The 18,730-nt window shown below is 44.2% G+C and overlaps 1 protein-coding gene across 7 annotated transcripts in view; it reads right to left on the bottom strand.

The window, feature by feature from the left end:
- The window catches only part of MYO6 (myosin VI), a 924,144-nt gene that overhangs the window by 89,974 nt on the left and 815,440 nt on the right, over nucleotides 1-18,730 (bottom strand). For all 7 annotated transcript variants that reach the window (XM_086926522.1, XM_086926523.1, XM_086926525.1 and 4 more), the window contains exon 28: nucleotides 18,319-18,476. In XM_086926522.1, the coding sequence (XP_086782648.1) occupies nucleotides 18,319-18,476 (158 nt within the window). The remainder of the gene's footprint in view (nucleotides 1-18,318; nucleotides 18,477-18,730) is intronic.

Genomic DNA, 18,730 nt, shown 5'->3' with positions numbered 1-18,730 from the left:
GCAGCAAGCCGTGCCGTTAGAAATAGTATAAAACCGTGGAATGTGTGCCCAGTAACACAACTAAAAAGCTCCTTCAGATTCAAGTTAACAATTTTATAAACTATATGGCATCTAGTTTCTGGCAGCGATCATGGGTTTTTAAATGAAGATGGTGAATTTGTTAGAACACTAGTGGGTCTGGGTTCTACTCCAATGTGGTTCTTTGTTAGCTACAAAATGTGCATATTTGCCTGACCTTTATATTTCAACCCAAGTGACCAGGAAAGAGGGCACAGGCTGCTTTACAACTAGATGTGAATTATGTCTCAAAGGTAAGGATGTGGATGGAAAGTGAATTGCAGAGTGAATAAAATAAGCTAATGGTGTGGGGCGCCTAGACTTAGACTTTTTCTTTTCTGCTTTCACATCATCCTACAATTTTCTAACACATTTATATAAACTGGATCACAAAAATAATACTTTGGAATGTACGCATAGGAAATTAGAAGCACGTCTTTTACATTATTAAAACCATATCAGGCACGCAGTACTCTCGAAAAACAATAACATTTGTTTAATTTTCTGATAAGCCTGTATGTAAATTAATATATTTTTTTAATAACTTGTGGGGAGGTGAAGTACAGGTCTGTGTTACTTGTGAGATTAAATAATGCAGAGAGATAACCCATTCCGAGCAGCTCAACTGGACAGTTTTCATTATACATTTGGTAATACCTTTGTGCATAAAAGATCTGAGCCCTACATTCAAATGGCACAGAGTAAAAAATAAAAGTTTTGATTATAATTTTCAAGTTGAACTTCGGGCATTGCTAGAGGTGTCCTGAAAAAAGTAATGAAATAGGTGTTTCTTGCCATGGCTCACAACTCATTGAACAGTACCTGTAGCCTAGGACAATAAACACAATTAGCTACGAAAATTCCTTTTTTATTGTCCAATCCTTCTATTTCTTTTGTATGCTCATATATTAGTTGTATCCCTCCAGTCTTCGTGAAGTCATATCAGTCATTGGAAGCCATATCACAATGTTAAGAATAGGCTGTGATAACTATCATTCCACTTAATAGTTAATTTTTTTCTCACATCATTGCCTCTTTAACTTTTCGGGATTTATGCCTTTTTGCTCCATTGGTTGACTGCAATTTAGAGACCAAAATACAGTGGCTGTATGCAAAATATATGATGCCAGCCAGGGGAAATGCAAAAAAAAGAAGCTTCAATGATATTCGTTACAAAAATTATGGCTGGGGGTACATGGCTTAGCTGGGAATGGCGTAAGGCATGTTCCTCTAGCTCTCCCTCTCTGACGGAGATACCGGGGCTGTGATTGACGCCTGAAAATTCCAGCGAGATACCCACCTCACTTATTGGAGGGTGGCTTAATTGGGTCCAAAACTAACCGGCAGCCAGCAGAGTTAAGCCTGGGCCTTCCTGGCGGCGAGACCAAGCATGGGCCTCACGCTGTGGTGCTTGCCATGTAGGCAAGTCAGCTTGATCTTGGCCCGGCATCCCCCCTGAGGCCCTTGCAAACCTGCAATCTCTGAAAAGCCCTACCGCACCAGAGGGGAAGTTGATGCAGGTAAGAGGCGCCACATTAGTATTAGCGAGGCGGGAGCTCCCGAGAGCTGCTGCTGAGCAGAAGACCTAACCCGGACATATCATAGCTCCTCACTTGTTGCACACTCCTGCCTCGACTGAGTGGCGGGGAGGGGAGGTGCTGTGGCAGCCACGGTGTCTCACTCTTGCCCCAATCCCTGTGTTTACAGATGAGATGCCGACTGGGGGCTGGGGCGTGCACAGGAGGCTCTGGGAGCACAAAGAGTGAGGCAAGACACCTGATAGCCAGGCAGCAGCCCCACCAGGCAGTTGCCGAAACTTATTGTGCCCAGAGGTGAGTTGGGGCCCGGACAGTTCTTCGCCACGAGGATCTCGTTTATTGGGGGTGTTCAGACTGTCCAGGGCAGAACTTAGTTGAGAACAGGAACTGGCGGTACAAACCTATTCAGAAGGATTCCAGACATGAGTGGAAGATGCTGGCCATCCTGCCCATAATGACTTGTGGAGTTCCTTGCCCCCGAAAGTCTAATGGTGTGACCCCTGATATGGCATGATAGTAGTGTACATCCTGGCATGTCGAACTGGCTCCTACCTGCACCTCATAATACTCTGCCACAGGCCCCCCCCTCTCCTATCCCTGTCCCCCTGTGCTAACTAGATCTTGCCGAAGAGGCTGCCATTGCATAGGCCAGGTGGAGGGCATTATACCAGTTGATGGAATGGAAGAGAGGTGTTTAACAGGCCCAATCCTCTATATCCAGCACAGGATCCTCTGGCAGTATGCCACGCCTAAGTGCCTTAATGACACATTGGTAACCTCCCTATGGAGCAAACTCCCTCCGGCAGAAGCTGACAAGAAGGATACTTCCCAGTGCTGCCAGTGGAGAGCCCACCCTCAGTACCTATCTAACAGGCAAATTGATGACCTGAAGTGCACTGTGGATGCTAGGTCAGAAGACCAGGAAATGTTTTGTGGCGTGTGGTGACACTGGAGGAACAGCACACTGAGCTCCAGACTAAACTAAGAGGATTCAGAAAACAGAAGCTGCCATAACAATATATGCATCAGAGGGGTGCCTAGGGGAGCACAGGGCAGCAACATTTTGACATTTACAACAGGGCTCCTTCTGACCACCCAGGGAGATGACAACGTCCCCCCTCTCACATGTCCTTAATAGGGCACACCAAGTGGCCTCTGTCCCTGGGTGCTCAGAATACATCCCTGAAATTTTGACACATGTTCATTACTTTACAGAAAAAGAGGCTATCTTTAGAGCCTACAGGAATAAGACTGATCTCATGTTTTGGGGACACACTATTTACTTGAACCAAGACCTTTCTACTGTTACATTACACCACAGGTGGGCTTTCAAGCCAGTCACAGACAAAAAACGGGAAATGAAAATGTGTTACCTATAGGATAACCCCTTTGTGCTTCTCTTTACTTGGGAGGGCAAAAAACGCACTCTGCACTCCCTAGGGGAGGCGAAACAGCCACTGGGACTTGCCATTGACTCCTGAGACAGAGATCCTTCTCCAGCCCGAAGCCTCCCAGGGAAGGGCTTAAGTTAATCCAGACTACGGTTCGCCCTCACTGCCCACATAAACGTCAGGCTGAGACCTCATCCCAGGAGACAAAATGAGATATCATTCAACACCTTTGAAACATGGGAAAGGATACATAACCAGTATCCTCTACATCAGGCTCCCTGTAAAGGCAGAGGTGCTTCCATGTCTACTTACACTCATCCTCGGTTGCGGGTTCTGAAGCTTAGCCCACTCTCATGGCTTCTGGAAGGACTGGACCACAGGGAAACCACACTCCCTCAACCTTCCATAATTGACCTTAGACTCTACCTGATGGTCAACACCCCAGGCAGCACACCCCAGGAGGGTGACTGCTTCAGTAAGATGCTGGTGCCGCTCTCTGCGGGAAGCAGATGTAACGGTTGGACCCTGTTGCTCTGTTTTATTTGGTTGGTTTCACCTAACTCTCTCCCAGAGGTCAAATATTACTAGCAACTGCTACAGTAAGGGTGTGTAGGTAAACCTGGACATTTCCACAACACCGGGTAGGGCCCACATCCCTATTCTAGTCTTTCTATTGATCCCTCTCTCCACTGAGAGGGCCACATCACATCAGGGCCCCCCACCCCTCTAACCCCTTACCATGAAGACTGCTATTAAATTACTCTATCTCAATGTATGGGGCCTAAAATCCCCTAATAGCTGCAAGCAAGTTTGGGAGTATCCTGATGTCTTATTCTCACAGGAACTCACCTACAGGGAGCAGACAGACGTAAAATGGCACAACCAAAATACCCCATACATCATTGGGCATACATGGACACAGTGACGCTGGGAGAGGGCATTTTAAATAAATCAGCTTTAGCTCTGCTATTAGGAAGGTGGTGAGAGACAGAGAGGATCGCTACTTGGCACTGCAAATGCTGCGTGTCAAACGGCAGCTCACACTCCTTAACATATACGCCCCAAACACCACGTAGGACCCATAACTCCAACAGATCCTAGGGAAACAATAGACAAGAGTGGAGGGTGACATTATAGTTTTCTGCGGCATTAAACTGGTGTCGGACCCGGGGAGGGACAGAAGTGCAACCACTTACCAAGGCACTGAGGCCATTTCAGCACAGCTTAAGAAAGAAATAGCTAAATTGGATCTTCTAGATGCTTGGCGCTATAAACATCCTGGCATGCACGACTATTCATTTTATTATCCTGTACATAAATCATACTCCCACAATACACTAAAGTTTAGTTTGCTGCAGGTCTTTGACTGACCCACCCTGCTAGGGTTTTCCTTATTCGCTTGGTATAACACTTCTCCACTGTAGAGAAAGCCTATGTTATGCGTTAATACACTAAGTAGGACCACCCCAGAACATTATCAGCGTTGACCTGTAATCCATTACCCATGTTCTAGTTGAATCCTTTGGTTTTTAAATCTTTTTACCTTGTTCTGCCATACGGCGACCTGCTGTGCTATAGATGATCTTACTAATCTTACTAATGATGGTTAACAAAGGTTTTGACATATTTTGCCTCCTGTAATTGATCTAGCTAATCTGGGCTTCTTGATTGTCACCTAGGTTTCCATGTCTGTAGCGACACAGTTGCGTCCTGCATTTCTGTTTTGAAAAATGTCAAAAAAGAGATTTTGAGTAAAACAAAAAAATAATAATAAGGCTACCTTAAAAAATACAATAATGTAGCTGTTAATGCTCAATGTTTTTGTGACAATTAATACATGCTCCTTCAGACAACTCACATCCGTGGGAAAAAAGCACTGCCAATGACATACTGCTCGTATGAACATGAGCGCAGGGTTTAGTGACGAATAGAGTTGCTGGACAAATCTCCATCTGGGAATGTGCTTCAACCGTTTCTTTGTGTTGGGTGCCTACCTGAGCTTTTTAGATTAGTGCATTTGCAGCAGATCCCGGATTGTTTACAGTTGAATGAACTTCAATGGCAAGACAAACGAAAGGCCGACAGCAAGCACTAATGCTGAGAATTCAAAAGGAGGGTCTGGTGCACAATAAAATACGTAAGAAAGGTTACTTATTGGTCGTTAACAATATTTCTGGTGAATGCTATATTCCTCACAGATACTCACCTCATGAATATCCTTCAGGTGCTGGCTTGATCTGGAAATTATTTTCTCAGCAATAGGTCACCATTGCTGCCAGGTGATGCTCCCTAATAACCAATGTGTATGGGCCCACAATAGCTATCACAACACCCAACCATATTTGGAGCCGTCTGGCACACGGTCATTTTCTTCTCTGCTTCCAGAGCCCCATCAAGGCATGTAGAAAAGGAACCAAGAGCGTTTTTGTGACAACAACTAGATAGAAGAGGCACATTTGCATGCCCTGGTATCTCATTATCTATAGCACCAAATCTTGAGGAGAGGATAGAGGGTGAGGCTGATTCTGTGGGAAGATTTAGTATCCAACTGAAATCTGCGTAATTAACTTTACTTCCGATAGGTACATCTTCCAGCTGATTCCATAACTTATGCAGGACTCCCCAAGGCAATACCCTCATGGGTGGGGGATTGAAGGGTTCCAGTTAACCAAAGGTGTCACGCAACACAGCTTTATCCAGCAACCATCACTGTGTGCCTGAACCAAGAGACTGTAACGTTTTGCAAAAGTGTGCAATGAAGACCAGGAGGCCGCTTGGCAAATACTAGCTGACTGAAGGACCATGGAAATTCCACCAGAAGCTTTCGGGGCCCTCATGGAATGTGGGGAACAAATGCCGGCTGGAGGATCCTTTTTGGGCAAAGAATACAAAAGCTAGTCCAACAAGAAATTGTACTTTGGCAACAGACTTGCCTTTTTTGGCAAAAGTGAAGCCCACAAAAAGCTGATCATCTATTCAGTGTTGTTGTACATGGTCAATGTAATAAGATGCACGATACCAAATTCAAATCCCACTGCATAACAATAAAAGACATTGAAGGAAATATGTATAAGAGGCATAATAGAAAGTACGTCAATAGGCATGTCCTAAGTGAAGAAGGCTGATCAAGAAGAAACATTATTGTCTATAATGCAGCCAGGTATACCTTCAAAGTGGAAACTGCCAGGCCTTGCTGAGCAGGGGAAAATACAAAGCCCAGTATGTCAGACAAACGAGAGTGGGAGGGGTTCAAACACTCACGTCTGCACCAAGGCCTGCGCCAAGAAACAGATTCTGGCCAGGAGTCCACACTGTTAGAGGGTTTTCTGGCACAGAGGAGGATGTCTGCCACTTCCAATTGCAAACATTAAGATATCTGGTTGACACTGCTCAAACTCCATGTGTATAGTGACGTGTCAGTGTATTGGGGATAAATACCTGAACATTCACCTGGAAAACCAGGTCTAGCCTGTGTGGGAGAGTAAGAGGGGATAAAAGGCAGAGTTCCAATAGATCTCCACACCAAATCCTTTAATCTACAATAACCCAAATCTCAATGATATTATCCAATAAAGTTCTTAAACTATTTTGTTTTAAGGTCCTTTGTACTGTTTCATGTGTTTTTTAGATTCTATAAAAAGAACAATCAATAAAATTAAAAACATCAAAAGTTAACAACCCCAAAATCTTTTGCAATATTTGCTTCGTTAGGGTTGTAGACAAAGATAATGAAACCAGACAATGTAGTTATCCCAGCTTAAAAGTACAGAAATACATCTTTCAAAACAATGTCATGTTGGGATCGCATTGTGATCAAGCTGCATACCATAAATGTATTAAGTGAATAACTAACAAAATCTATCAATACTACTTGTTAATATGCCAGTGACTGAAGCAACAAAGCAATTTAGGATGTCTATATACACATTAGAGGCCGGGGTATCATCAGAATTCAGACTATCCCAAGTAACTTACCCAAAACTATAATAACATTGCCTCAGTTGCTTTGAGTCTTATCAAATCCCTTGAATCTCGTCCAGATGAGTGCCCCAGATCAACAAGGAGGCATCCGTAACTGAAGTGGCCTCCAGCTTTAATGGACGGAAGATTCGAACCACCATGAATTTGGAGAGGCACATCCACTAACGGAGCTCCAGAAGACCAGAGGTGAAAAGCTATACCTGAGCTGAGAGTTCCACTGATGATGACGCTGCCAGTAACTCAGGGATCTCTGAACAGCGATCACACACCGTATGGCATGTGGCACAAACAGGACGTATATAGCAGTCAGGCCCTGCAGGCTGATAGCTAGCAGAACTAGGATTAGAGTCTGGTTCAGAAACATGGGAATCCTATACTGATTATCTGCAATACTCAGGGAGGAAGAAAAACCCGCAGGCAGGTCGTGTGCAACACCACACCTTCCGGGGATAGCCTCGGCATGGGAATTAGGTGAGATTTCTGGCAGAACATTATTTGACACAAAAACACACTTGGAAGATCTGAAATGGATCATCCTGGAACAAGTAAAGAACCAAGAAACCTAGAGAGATTCCTGTTTGAAAGAGAGCAACAATGGATTTATAACTTTTCCACAAAATAACAGGCCTAAACGATGAAATGCTATGGTGGAATATACTATGAATACAAGAACACTCAAATCAGATGTCATGTAATCACATACTAATAATAGATTCCTCATAAACCTGTCACACCTAATAAATACCATTTTCAAAAAGCGTATTTTTATAATCTCATGAAAGTTGGGCAAATAGACATAATCTTGAGGTACAAATTTGTAATAAACAGGTAGCTTATGGAAAAGCACTGTAAACACTACATTTCCCTTGTCCCTGTGAAGTCATCATCATGGAGGCGGAACGACTTTACATTGCAGCCACAATAGGACTGCAAATCCCATGATTGTTAATGTAGACTGTACTGTAGTGGAGGGGAACGCCAGTAATACCAGGAAAAGCTGGTAAAGTCAAAAACGACTTTTATTATACGATAAGCAGTAAAAGTAGTTCGGCATGAGCAGTTACAGAAGCAGGAACCAAGACAGCAAATGACTAGGCTAGAACATAGTGGCTGAATGACACAGAGTTCTACAGAATACATTCTAGTAAATTAAAGAAACAGTAAGATCCAGAAAAGAATACAGAATACCACATCTACTGGCTGTAAACATACATTTCACAAGTGGTGCATAAAGATGCTGATTAATACACCTGAGCTATGGCAATAACAATTGGGGTGACCAGTACCACGGTCTTTTTCTTGAAATGTTGTAGTTTTTGGTACATCGTTCTCTGTTTAATCATTTACTATTGCCTATTTATATAATGCTCTGGAACAGCGATGCTCCTTAGAAACCTGTCTGCTCTGATGCTGTTGTGGAATCTAGAGAGCAGAAGGAAGGCTGTTGGAGAGGAGAGCAGTTTTGTCCCAGGGGTCTGTTCCTGTTAACTTAATAAACCTCCACTTATACAAATGTATTTGTGCTGACTCTTCAAAACTGGCGACGAGGATGGGATTTACTCCATAGAAAGGACACCAACGTTTTGGGATATTGTCTACTCAAGCTAGAACATTATTCTGGACAGTAAGTGACCCCTGGATCAGCTTATAATTCTTTATTAGCACTCGCTGCTTTATCTGTCTCCAACCATAAACAAGTGTGGATATCTTCCTTTTGAGACTTACCGTCACCTAGCTTCATGATAATCTAATTTGCCATTGTCGTGTAGATTACTATTCAAATTCATTCTATGCATCTGGTGACAAGTTTTACTTTAATACTCGGGAAGTGTTGAGGTGTTTAAACACAGTCATTTTTGATGAAATTTTTGTCTAAAGGAAGGATGCGACTGTACCTAGGCTCATGTTGGATTGTACTTACATTGATGGGATTTCCACAATAAGAACATTTTGAGGAAGTACAGCACAAGTTACTTACCTTCAGTAACGATATATCTGTAAGAAACAGTAGTTAGTGTTAGATTCCTTACCTTAGAATATCGCCAGGCGTCAGACTGGATCCGGAAAGTTTTCGTCAGCAGTACCCCTGCGTGTCGCTAGGCATCGTCTGCGGCTCCGCGTCCGTCGTCGGTGTCGTGATCGCCGGGATGACGTCGGAGTACTTAGACGCCGTCCTCGCGCGCTGACGTCAGTTCTGTACATAGCTTTCCGCGCCAGGAACGCAGAGCCATGATAGAAACTGACACTGGTGCCATGAAACTAGGGTGCTGAAAGGGATGTCCTTAACCCTAGATATCGGGGAGGATGGGTGGGGCGGTAAGAAATCTAACACTAACTACTGTTTCTTACAGATATAACGTTACCGAAGGTAAGTAAATTGCGCATCTGAAAGAAACAGGTTAGTGTTAGATTATTTACTTTAGAATAGATACCCCAGCAATACCAACCCCGGTGGTGGGTCTGCGAACCAAGATCACACCAGAAAGTCCTGGAGTACGGAACGGCCGAAAACGCCATTTCTCCGGACTTGGCTGTCCAGGCAGTGGTGTCTAGCAAACATGTGCAGCGAGGCCCACGTAGCTGCCTGGAAGATGTCCTGCAAGGGGACTCCCGACCCAGGGCAGTAGTAGCTGCCGTGGCCCGAGTGGAATGGGCGTGCAGCCCAACTGGAGGCTCCTTTTTCGCCAAGGAGTAGCAAACCTTGATGCAAAAGATGACCCACCGAGAGATGGTCCGCTTGTGCACCGCCCGTACCTTTCTTTGCGCCAACGTAACCAACAAAGAGCTGGTCGTCCACCCGGAACTGGCGTGTGCGGTCCAGATAGAATGAGAGTGCACGTTTTGGGTCCAGGTGGTGGAGCCTCTCTTCCTCTTTCGAGCGATGCGGAGGCGGATAGAAGGTGGGCAAGGTTTATTTATTTATTTTATTTATAGCATTTGTAGAGCGCTTCTGCAACCCTACGGGCATCCTGGCGCTGTGATAAACTGTTCGATATGAAAGGCCGTGACCACCTTGGGCAGGAAAGAAGGACGAGTCCTTAAAACAACCTTGTCCAGATGGACAGAGAGGAAAGGAGGTTTAGAAGATAGATCCTGGAGCTCACTCACTCTCCTAGCAGAGGTGATGGCAACCAGGAATAGAGTCTTAAGAGTCAGTAGACGAAGAGGACAGTTATGAAGTGGCTCAAAAGGAGCGCACATCAGATAAGTAAGAACAAGATTCAAGTTCCACTGAGGCATCACGAAAGGGAACAGGAGGGAACATGTGTGTGATGCCTTTCAAGTATCTATTTACAACAAGGGACTTGAAAAGAGAAGGCTGATCAGGAAGCCTTAAGAAGGCTGAAATGGCTGAGAGGTAGCCCTTGATAGTGCCCAGAGCAGAGCCCTGCTGGGCAAGATAAAGAAGGAAGAGGAGAACCTCTGAAAGGGGGACAGAGAGTTGATCCACAACCTTTGCTGTGCACCATGCCACAAATTTGTTCCTTCTGCAGGCATATAACGTTTTTGTGGAGGGACGCCTGGCTGCCAGAATCAAATCACAAACTTCAGGAGGCAAATCAGATGGCCTTAACTGTGCCGCTCAATCGCCACGCATGCAGGTGGAGACTGGACTGGTTCCGGTGGAGGACTGCTGCTGCGACAGAAGGTACTCCTGAAGAGGCAGACGAATAGGGGGATCGACTGACATGCTGACTAGCTCAGGATACCAGTATCTCCGTGCCCAGTCCGGAGCCAAAAGGATGACTTGGGCCCGGTCTCGCGTGATCATCTTCAGCACTCTGGGAAGAAGTGGTATAGGCGGAAAGACGTAAAAAAGACCGCAGCTCCACTCGTGACAAAAAGCGTCGCTGAGTTGAGTGCCGCCTTGGAAATTCCAACGTGCAGAACTGATAACATTGCGCGTTCTCTTCGGCGGCGAATAGATCTAACCAAGGCTCTCCCCACTGCTGAAAGAGACTTCGCGCCACGTCTGAGTTCAGACGCCATTTGTGATCCATCATGCACCAACGGCTGAGTTTGTCCGCCCTGGCGTTCATGGAACCTGCCAGGTGTTGAATCACCAGGGTGACGCCCTGGTGTTCCAGCCATTGCAAGAGGCACAAAGCCTCCTGGCCCCATCACCGAAGGCGCCTCAGCAGGTTCCGAAGGAGGGAAGCGTGACCTCATGGCCGTGAGGAAAGCGCTGACCTCCTCCGGTGTCGCTTGCAGTCCAGGGATCGGCGGGTATGGAGCTGGACGCGGCACCTGCTCCCGGCCGCATCGCGAGCGTCGGGGGGAGTCGGAAGAGGGATGACACCTCTTCGACTTCTTTTTTGAGTGCCTCGACTTACCTGAGGACTTGGAGCCCTACAAGTGGTGTTGGCTCGTCGAGCGTCTATGACAGCAGCTCCGTGACTGGTCCCTCGACTTCCTCCTCGACCGGGACCTCGAGCGGCGTGCAGCCGACTGTCAGATCTCGAGCAGCTTACGGGACCGCTCCCGTCTAGCCTTCGAGGTCAAGACCCGGCAGTTGGGGCACGACTTGTCATCATGGTCGGCCCCGAGGCAACATAGGCACCGACGGTGGGGGTCTGTCACTGACATCAGGCGGTGACAGTCTTCGCAAGGTTTAAAACCAGGTATCCCTAACGGCACCGCGAGTCAAGGGTCGACTCGAAAAGTGATCAAAAGAGATCAAAATGTTAGTCAAAAATCGACTGGAGTACTGCTCTTCCCGGATCTGCGCTTGCTGGTGCGGAAAAAAGAAGAACTGACATCAGTGCGCAAGGGCGGCGTCTAAGTACTCCGACGACGTCATCCCGGCGATCACGACGCCGACAACGGATGTGGAACCACAGACGAAGAGTAGCGACGCGCAGGGGTACTGCTGACGAAAACTTTCCAGATCCAGTCTGACGCCTGGGGATATTCTAAGGTAAGGAATCAAACACTAACCTGTTTCTTTCAGATCAAGGGGTTCAAGCGCTGTGGAGCCTGCGCAGAAGAACCAGTGTTAATGTTTAGCTTTCTTCATTTCATCAGAGATTCCATTTTTGGAGGAAAAGTTGAAATTTTATGCATACTTTCATAATTTGTGGCATTCTACGTTATAATTCCGGTGTGCTGCTCAAGCGCTGCTTATCTTTGCATTCTAATGTCCTTGCGCTGGGGTCCACGCTATTTTTGATAAAGCTCTTCACTCTAGAAATTCTCGGAGCAACAACGTCCTTGCGCTGGGGTCCGCGCCATTGTTGACGAAGCCTTCGACTCTGGAAACTCTCAGAGCAACGTTGAGATGCTCAGGCCACGCACGCTGTGTGCGTCAAAAACGTGCCGTCATCTTTGAAGAATCTGATCGACTATTTACTTTCTAGTTCTCTGTCTAGCATTAAATATTCTAACACGTTGTGGCGATTCATCGGTGACACACACACACCATTTAGTTGTGTCTCAACATTCAGCTGTATTACTTCACCGGTGACTCGCACACCATTACTTGCGTGTCGAACATTTATTCTTCATGTTGGTCATTTGTTTCTTATCCTGTATTCAATGGTGACACGCACTCCGTTGCCTGTTGGGTACCAGAGGTATTCAACTCTACAAGTCTTGTGACATTGCTTTCCATTTTGCTCGGAAGTACTCTACTGTTCTTTACTCAACACATATTTATCGTTTTTACAGCATTTTAACTTTTCAAGCACATAAGGTATAAATAATTTCATTTGTTTAATTACTCGTATTTACTTTAAAAAATTTCCTTGTAAAAATGTCAACTCAGGTTATACCTGCACCACCATTTTTTCTACAAAGTCCTGGTCAACCTTGCATGTTGTGGGAGTATTGGAAAGAAACATTCAAGACCTATTTAGAAGCCATTGGGGTGATAATTATGTCACTAGAAGGAAATTATCCATTTTGAAACAATTTTTGGGATTGGAGGGTAGAAATGTTTTAAAAACATTACCTATGATCGAAGCTATTAATATGAAAGTTAATGCTGACAGTGAATCTGCAGGGGATAGTAATGTTGATATATATGAAATTGCTTTAAAAGCTTTGAAAGAAAATTTTGGAAAGAAAGTTAGTGTTGTGGTGGAAAGACACAAATTCTTTACAAGTGTGCAGTCTCCAGGAGAAACCATTGAGCAGTATGTGGCAAATTTGAGAATGTTGGTTGTCACTTGCAAATTCAAGGACATGAGTGATGATCTTATTACAGATCAATTAATTAATAGAATGTCAAATCTCAAAATTCAAGAAAAACTTCTTGGTTTAAAGGATCCTAATTTAGACAAAACATTGTCAGTGACTAAAAGAATGACGATGAAACGGGACATAACATAAAAAGGTTTTTAAAAAGTTGTGGAAAAATCTATTCCTGATAACAAAAAAATACTACATTTAAATCTAAGTTTTGTTTCAGGTTTGGTAGTCCAAAACACACAGCCGATGCTAATTATTGCCCGGCTATCAAGAGTAGATGTCACAAATGTAAAAGACTGGGGCATTTTGCGAGATGATGCAAGAACTCTGGATCTTCCATTGTCTCTAAATCTGTTATTCTTGTAGATCAAACCAATTTATCTCAAATGGAAGACATGTCATATGACAGGAACTGTGAAAAGGACAGTGTAGAAGTAATGGTCATAGAGTCCAACCAAGTTCTTTAATGTGAAGCAGACAAACAGGATGGCTATCGTCCTCCCAAATGTATAATTAAAATCAGAGACAAAGATGTGCAATTCTGGGAAGATTCTTGTTCCCCATTTACCATTATTGACAAATCCATTTGGGCGAGTTTAGGTGGTAAGTTGGAGGCATTACAATCCATCGATGTAATTCCTGAAGGGTATTGTGGTGAAAAACTACCTGGTTTGGGGTATGTATAAACTGAAATGTGCTTTTTGAATAGAAAAACCACTGCGAAATTATATATGGTGCACAAGGGTAGATCTCTGTTAGGTTGGGAAGAGCAAAGAGCTCTCAATATTGTGTTAAACCCGAATCATCCTGAACAAGTATTGTTAACATCGCCAGGAGACACTTCCAGGAGGAGCATTACATTTCCAGATTTGTTTAGTAAGAAGTTAGGATGTCTAAAGAGATGTAAACATTGGATCATTTTAAATGTTAATGCTGTCCCCAAGGTGCATAAAGTAAGGAATGTTCCTTTCATATTAAGAGACAAACTTAGAGATGAATTACATAGGCTTTGTAAGGAAGGAGTAGTTGAGCCTATTGAGGCATCAGAATGGTTAAGTCCAATAGTTTTGGCCTGAAAACCTAATGGAAATATTAGGATGTGTATTGACTTAAGAGATGTAAATGACAACATTTGGACAGACCGACATCCCCTTCCCCAAATAAATGAAATGTTAGCAACTGTTAAAGGGGGTACACACTTTACCACTTTAGATTTATCCAACGAGTATCACCACATTTTATTACATGAAGATTCTAAGCACATCACATCATTCATTACTCCAGAAGGTGCCTTCCAATTTGGTTTAGCATTGGCTTCAGCCGTATTTCAGAGAGTGATGCAATCAGTCTTAGCGGGTTTCAAAAATGTTGTAGTATTTCAAGACGATGTCTTGGTGATGACATTTTAGACGTTGTTCTGCAGAAACTTTCAGGTGCTGGACTCATTTTAGCCTTGGAAAAATGCAAATTTGATGCGAGTGAGGTTGAAAATTTGGGCCATGAGGCACAGGGTCAGACTGATTTGCATATAGCCATGTCTGAACTGGGGTGGCAGAGTGGGCTAAAGAACGGTGATGGATTAAACCCAGATCTTTTGACTGGGTGTGAGTGTTTGATTGATTCAGATGCTCCGTCCATCACCACCCCCTTTTGTACCATTGTGGAGATTAAGCAAACTTAATGCCCAGAGCTGCATAGTGTTAACCCGTGCTTAGAGTGGGCACCGAAGCGAGAATGATCGAGTCCGTGAACAATTGGGCTCAAGACCCTGCCACGTCGGGAATTGAACCCTGGTCCCGGGTCTGACCTCTGCTTCAGGGTATGCCTCCTCTAACCAGTGAGCCACACTTCTCCACTCCAAAGTGTGCATCATTAAATGGCAACAATGGCTCTGGAGTCTCAGAGGATAGTTGCAGGATTTCGGTTTTTGTTTCAGTAGTGGAAAAGAGTTATTTTAGTGGTTTTGCTGGTTTCTGTACCAGAGATGTAAGCACATAGACTTTTCAGAAGGACCAAAGGAGCATGGGATGTCACAGTCTGTTGACATCAAGGTAATTTGCATTTTGTATGCCAAAGTGAAGCCTAACCATTGTTCTGTAAGGGGGGGGGAACGGCTTAACCTCTAAGGTGTCTTTTTGCATGTACTCGTAATTCATGTTGGGCATATCCAATTCCTGTGAATCTAATCTGAAGAGTTCCCCCATTCAGGTCTCTGGGCCCTTTGGAGGTGGTGTGATAAAGGTTCATCGTCATATGGGGCTACAAAGATTCCAGTCTGCTTACATGCGACATTTTCAGGTTTGTAATGTGCCAATAAATGACAATTTCAGATCTCATGAGTGACACTTTCAGTTAAAGTTTATCACAAATTCTTTATTAGACCTTTAAAGTTAGACATCACATTGCAATGTTCATTGTGAGTCAAGTTGGTATTCCTCCAGTGCATTATGTCACTTGTAGTACTCCATCCATAACAGAAAAGCAAAACTATATATGGAAGAAAATAAAGACCCATTACATTGCATTTTTCAGGTTTTTAGTTAGAATCTTGAGTTTAAATGTCCCAACAAGCAAAATTACACTGGCTAAAACGTTGTGCCCAGGAATGGCTGACTATGTCAATCATGACACATCCACTTGGTAGCTGTGATACCTTAAGTAATTCACCTGCATTGTTAGCTAGGTCAACTGAGCATCTACGCTGTGCCAGAGCTGCCTGTTTTCAGATGATGGCTGTGTGCCAGCTCAGCTGTGATATGGCATAGTTTGAGGCTATGATGACACTACCTGATGCTTGTGCTGATAATATTTAGGTGTACACGCCCATTCCGATTGAGGAGGGGAGAGCCCTTCAGCAGTTTTGTCCCTCCTGTATCTGCATAGAGATCCAAAAAGCAGCAGTTGAGGAGACCTAAATCTGGAGTCATTAAACACTGAACACATTTTACTGTGTCCTCTCCATATTCCGATTTACATAGGTGAGCTGCCTGTCCAGGCAGCTATAACACATTGACTACTGAGAGCAGAAATTGAACACAATTCTTCCCGTCACCATGACAACCATCTCTCATTGACTCTGCAGACAGCATCTAAATGCTGACAGGGTCACAGCAGGAAAGTTAATACATGTAGATCTGTATGCCAGCTTGCCTGAGGCACTTAAGGTATCATTCTGAGCTCCTAAAGAGCAGCTTCATGTGTCGTAACTCATTTACATGCAGTGATATAGACAAATTGTCTAATCTGTGTCAGTTTGACCCCCTAGTGATTGACAATTGGCAGAGATGATCTTTCACAGCTTGGCTAATATCTGCCACCATCAAAGGCAGAAGTAGCATCACAATCGACTCCAGGGGTGGTGCTGGTGATGCGTAACAGACGCCGCCAAAGGCACAATGATTGGTGCCTTCATAGACATGAGTCTCATCGGCAGCAGTGCCAAGGCCAGAGACAGATGGTGTTGTGCTAAGAACTGCTTGAACTACCAAACCCACAGAATTGGGAAAGCGCTGAGAGAAGCCAAGAGCGCACCATTCTGTCCTGAAAACATCCAATAGGGCCAAGTTCAAAGGGTTTGGGCTCGGAAGGTTCCGGTGAAAGAGTCAGGAACACCAGCTTGTCGATAATATTATTAAATATAGAATCCTAATTTCTACATTGTGTTTTCCAAGGGCCTTGCATTAATGAGCACTTTTTAGCACAGGAGGAGAATCGTTAGTGTCACCAGAGGGAGCATTTGGGAGGGTTTGTGAAGAAAGACAATCTAAGCTCTCTGTGCATGGGCAGGGAGCAAGGCTGGTAAATATCATGAGGGACGTTTGACATATTGAGATGCGAATTAAGAGTGCACTTTTGTTGATTCCCCCTTATGTTGTTGACCTGACAATCCATATTAAAACTTACTTGATTGAGTTAACTCCAGGACTGGGGTCAATTCATTCTTAGTAGAAACCCTTGCTTGTTGGCTTGGCAAGTAGGCACCTAGTGTCACAATCATGTAAGTGGACGATGCAGTGCAGGGTTTGTCCAAGATAGCCCTGTGGCCTTAATCCAGGAGCAGTGCCCTGATCGCTCTAGCTCCCCAATCGACTCACCACTTTTAAGGATATTCATCTTTGGGCATTCTTTTAAAGTGTCTATCATCAGGTGGTTCTACTTTACAATAGACAACTAATCTTGTATATTGTAGGACTTGAATTGCTTTCTTCATCTCAATTCAAGCATGCTTGTATGTTTTTGTTCAAAGGATGCCTGTCTGCAAGAGCAATATCAACTCCTTAAGGGAAAGAGATCAAGCGCTTATGATAGACCTCTCAGCCTTCATGCATGCAAAGAAAATATGGGCATGTTGTGGTGTAAAGTTCTCCCCACTGTCGAAAAGGTAAACTAACCCCTGATGGAAGTCTAAATTCGTAGGTACATGCTGGCCCGGACGAGGAAGCCAGAAAGATGATCTCCGCCTAGTGAAATCTCAGCTTCTTCAAAAACAGAAGAAAAACAGGAGTCATAGGAAATGTAACGTATATGAGAAAGTTTGAGCATATCCAGAAAGCTTCTGTAAACAATCCGTAGAAATGAAAATACATGGACCACAGGACAACACACTTGATTTTCATGTGATAAGCAAAATGACACTTATCAGACTCGCCATTCCCCTTGCCCTGAAAGTTGCATTCTCACTTGAGGGGAACTATGGTTAACGAGCTCAGAGCATCTGCTTCAGCTTTATTGGTCACTTCTAAGACTTGCCACCACAATTGACACTTCCTGACACATCGCCCTCAACTACACAGCACAAACCCTTAAACCCGTTCGGCAAACTAGCATTAAACTAGTCAAGAGTAACGGTTATTTTCACAGTGAGAAGAGCAATATGACATATGACGCCACATGCACAAATTTAACTTGGAGCTATTTTAATACAGATGTACACAGACTGCAAATGATGCAGCCAGAAAATTGTCAGGGGGTGGTCCTGTCACAGGCTAATCTTCCTTTCTTCTGCACAAAATGAGCTTCATATCGGAATTGCAAATCTCAATTTCCAAAGCACGTTGTGATACTATTTAGTAAGGAAACAATCACGCCATGTTGTGTGTGTCAAGGTGTTTGAAAACAAAGCTATGAAGGCTGCGTTCAGACACAAAAGGAGCATGGTGTACCTGCGCAGTGAGTCACTCTGCCCTTCCTCGCTTATGAGCTCTGCCTCACTCTGAGCGATTCTCATGGCAAGTTCGCGGTCACGACGCTCCTGCTCCAGTATGGTCTGCTGCTGGGTCTCCTCTTCACGGTCCAGTGCCAACTGCATCTCCACTTCAGCCTGCACATTAGAAAAGGGTACATATCTGTGGCTATAATACAAACAAATCATTTTCTTTTCTCTAATGTCGCAGTATAGGCATTTGAATCGAAAAAGCACAAACTGGCTGCAGAGACCAAAATACATATATTATTACATAGTGACCAGGAGGACGATTTCAACCAAGGTTCTTCTTAAGCATTTTTTCTGCACTAATGTTTTTTGCAATAAATTGGTTGCGCCTTTGCCCCACCTCCCAAACTAGGATTTTAAAC

Source organism: Lissotriton vulgaris, chromosome 6 (assembly GCF_964263255.1).
Source record: "Lissotriton vulgaris chromosome 6, aLisVul1.2, whole genome shotgun sequence".
In the NCBI taxonomy this organism is placed as follows: Eukaryota; Metazoa; Chordata; class Amphibia; order Caudata; family Salamandridae; genus Lissotriton; species Lissotriton vulgaris.
The sequence above is the reverse complement of the archived record's forward strand: the minus strand, read 5'-3'. Positions and strand labels throughout refer to the sequence as shown.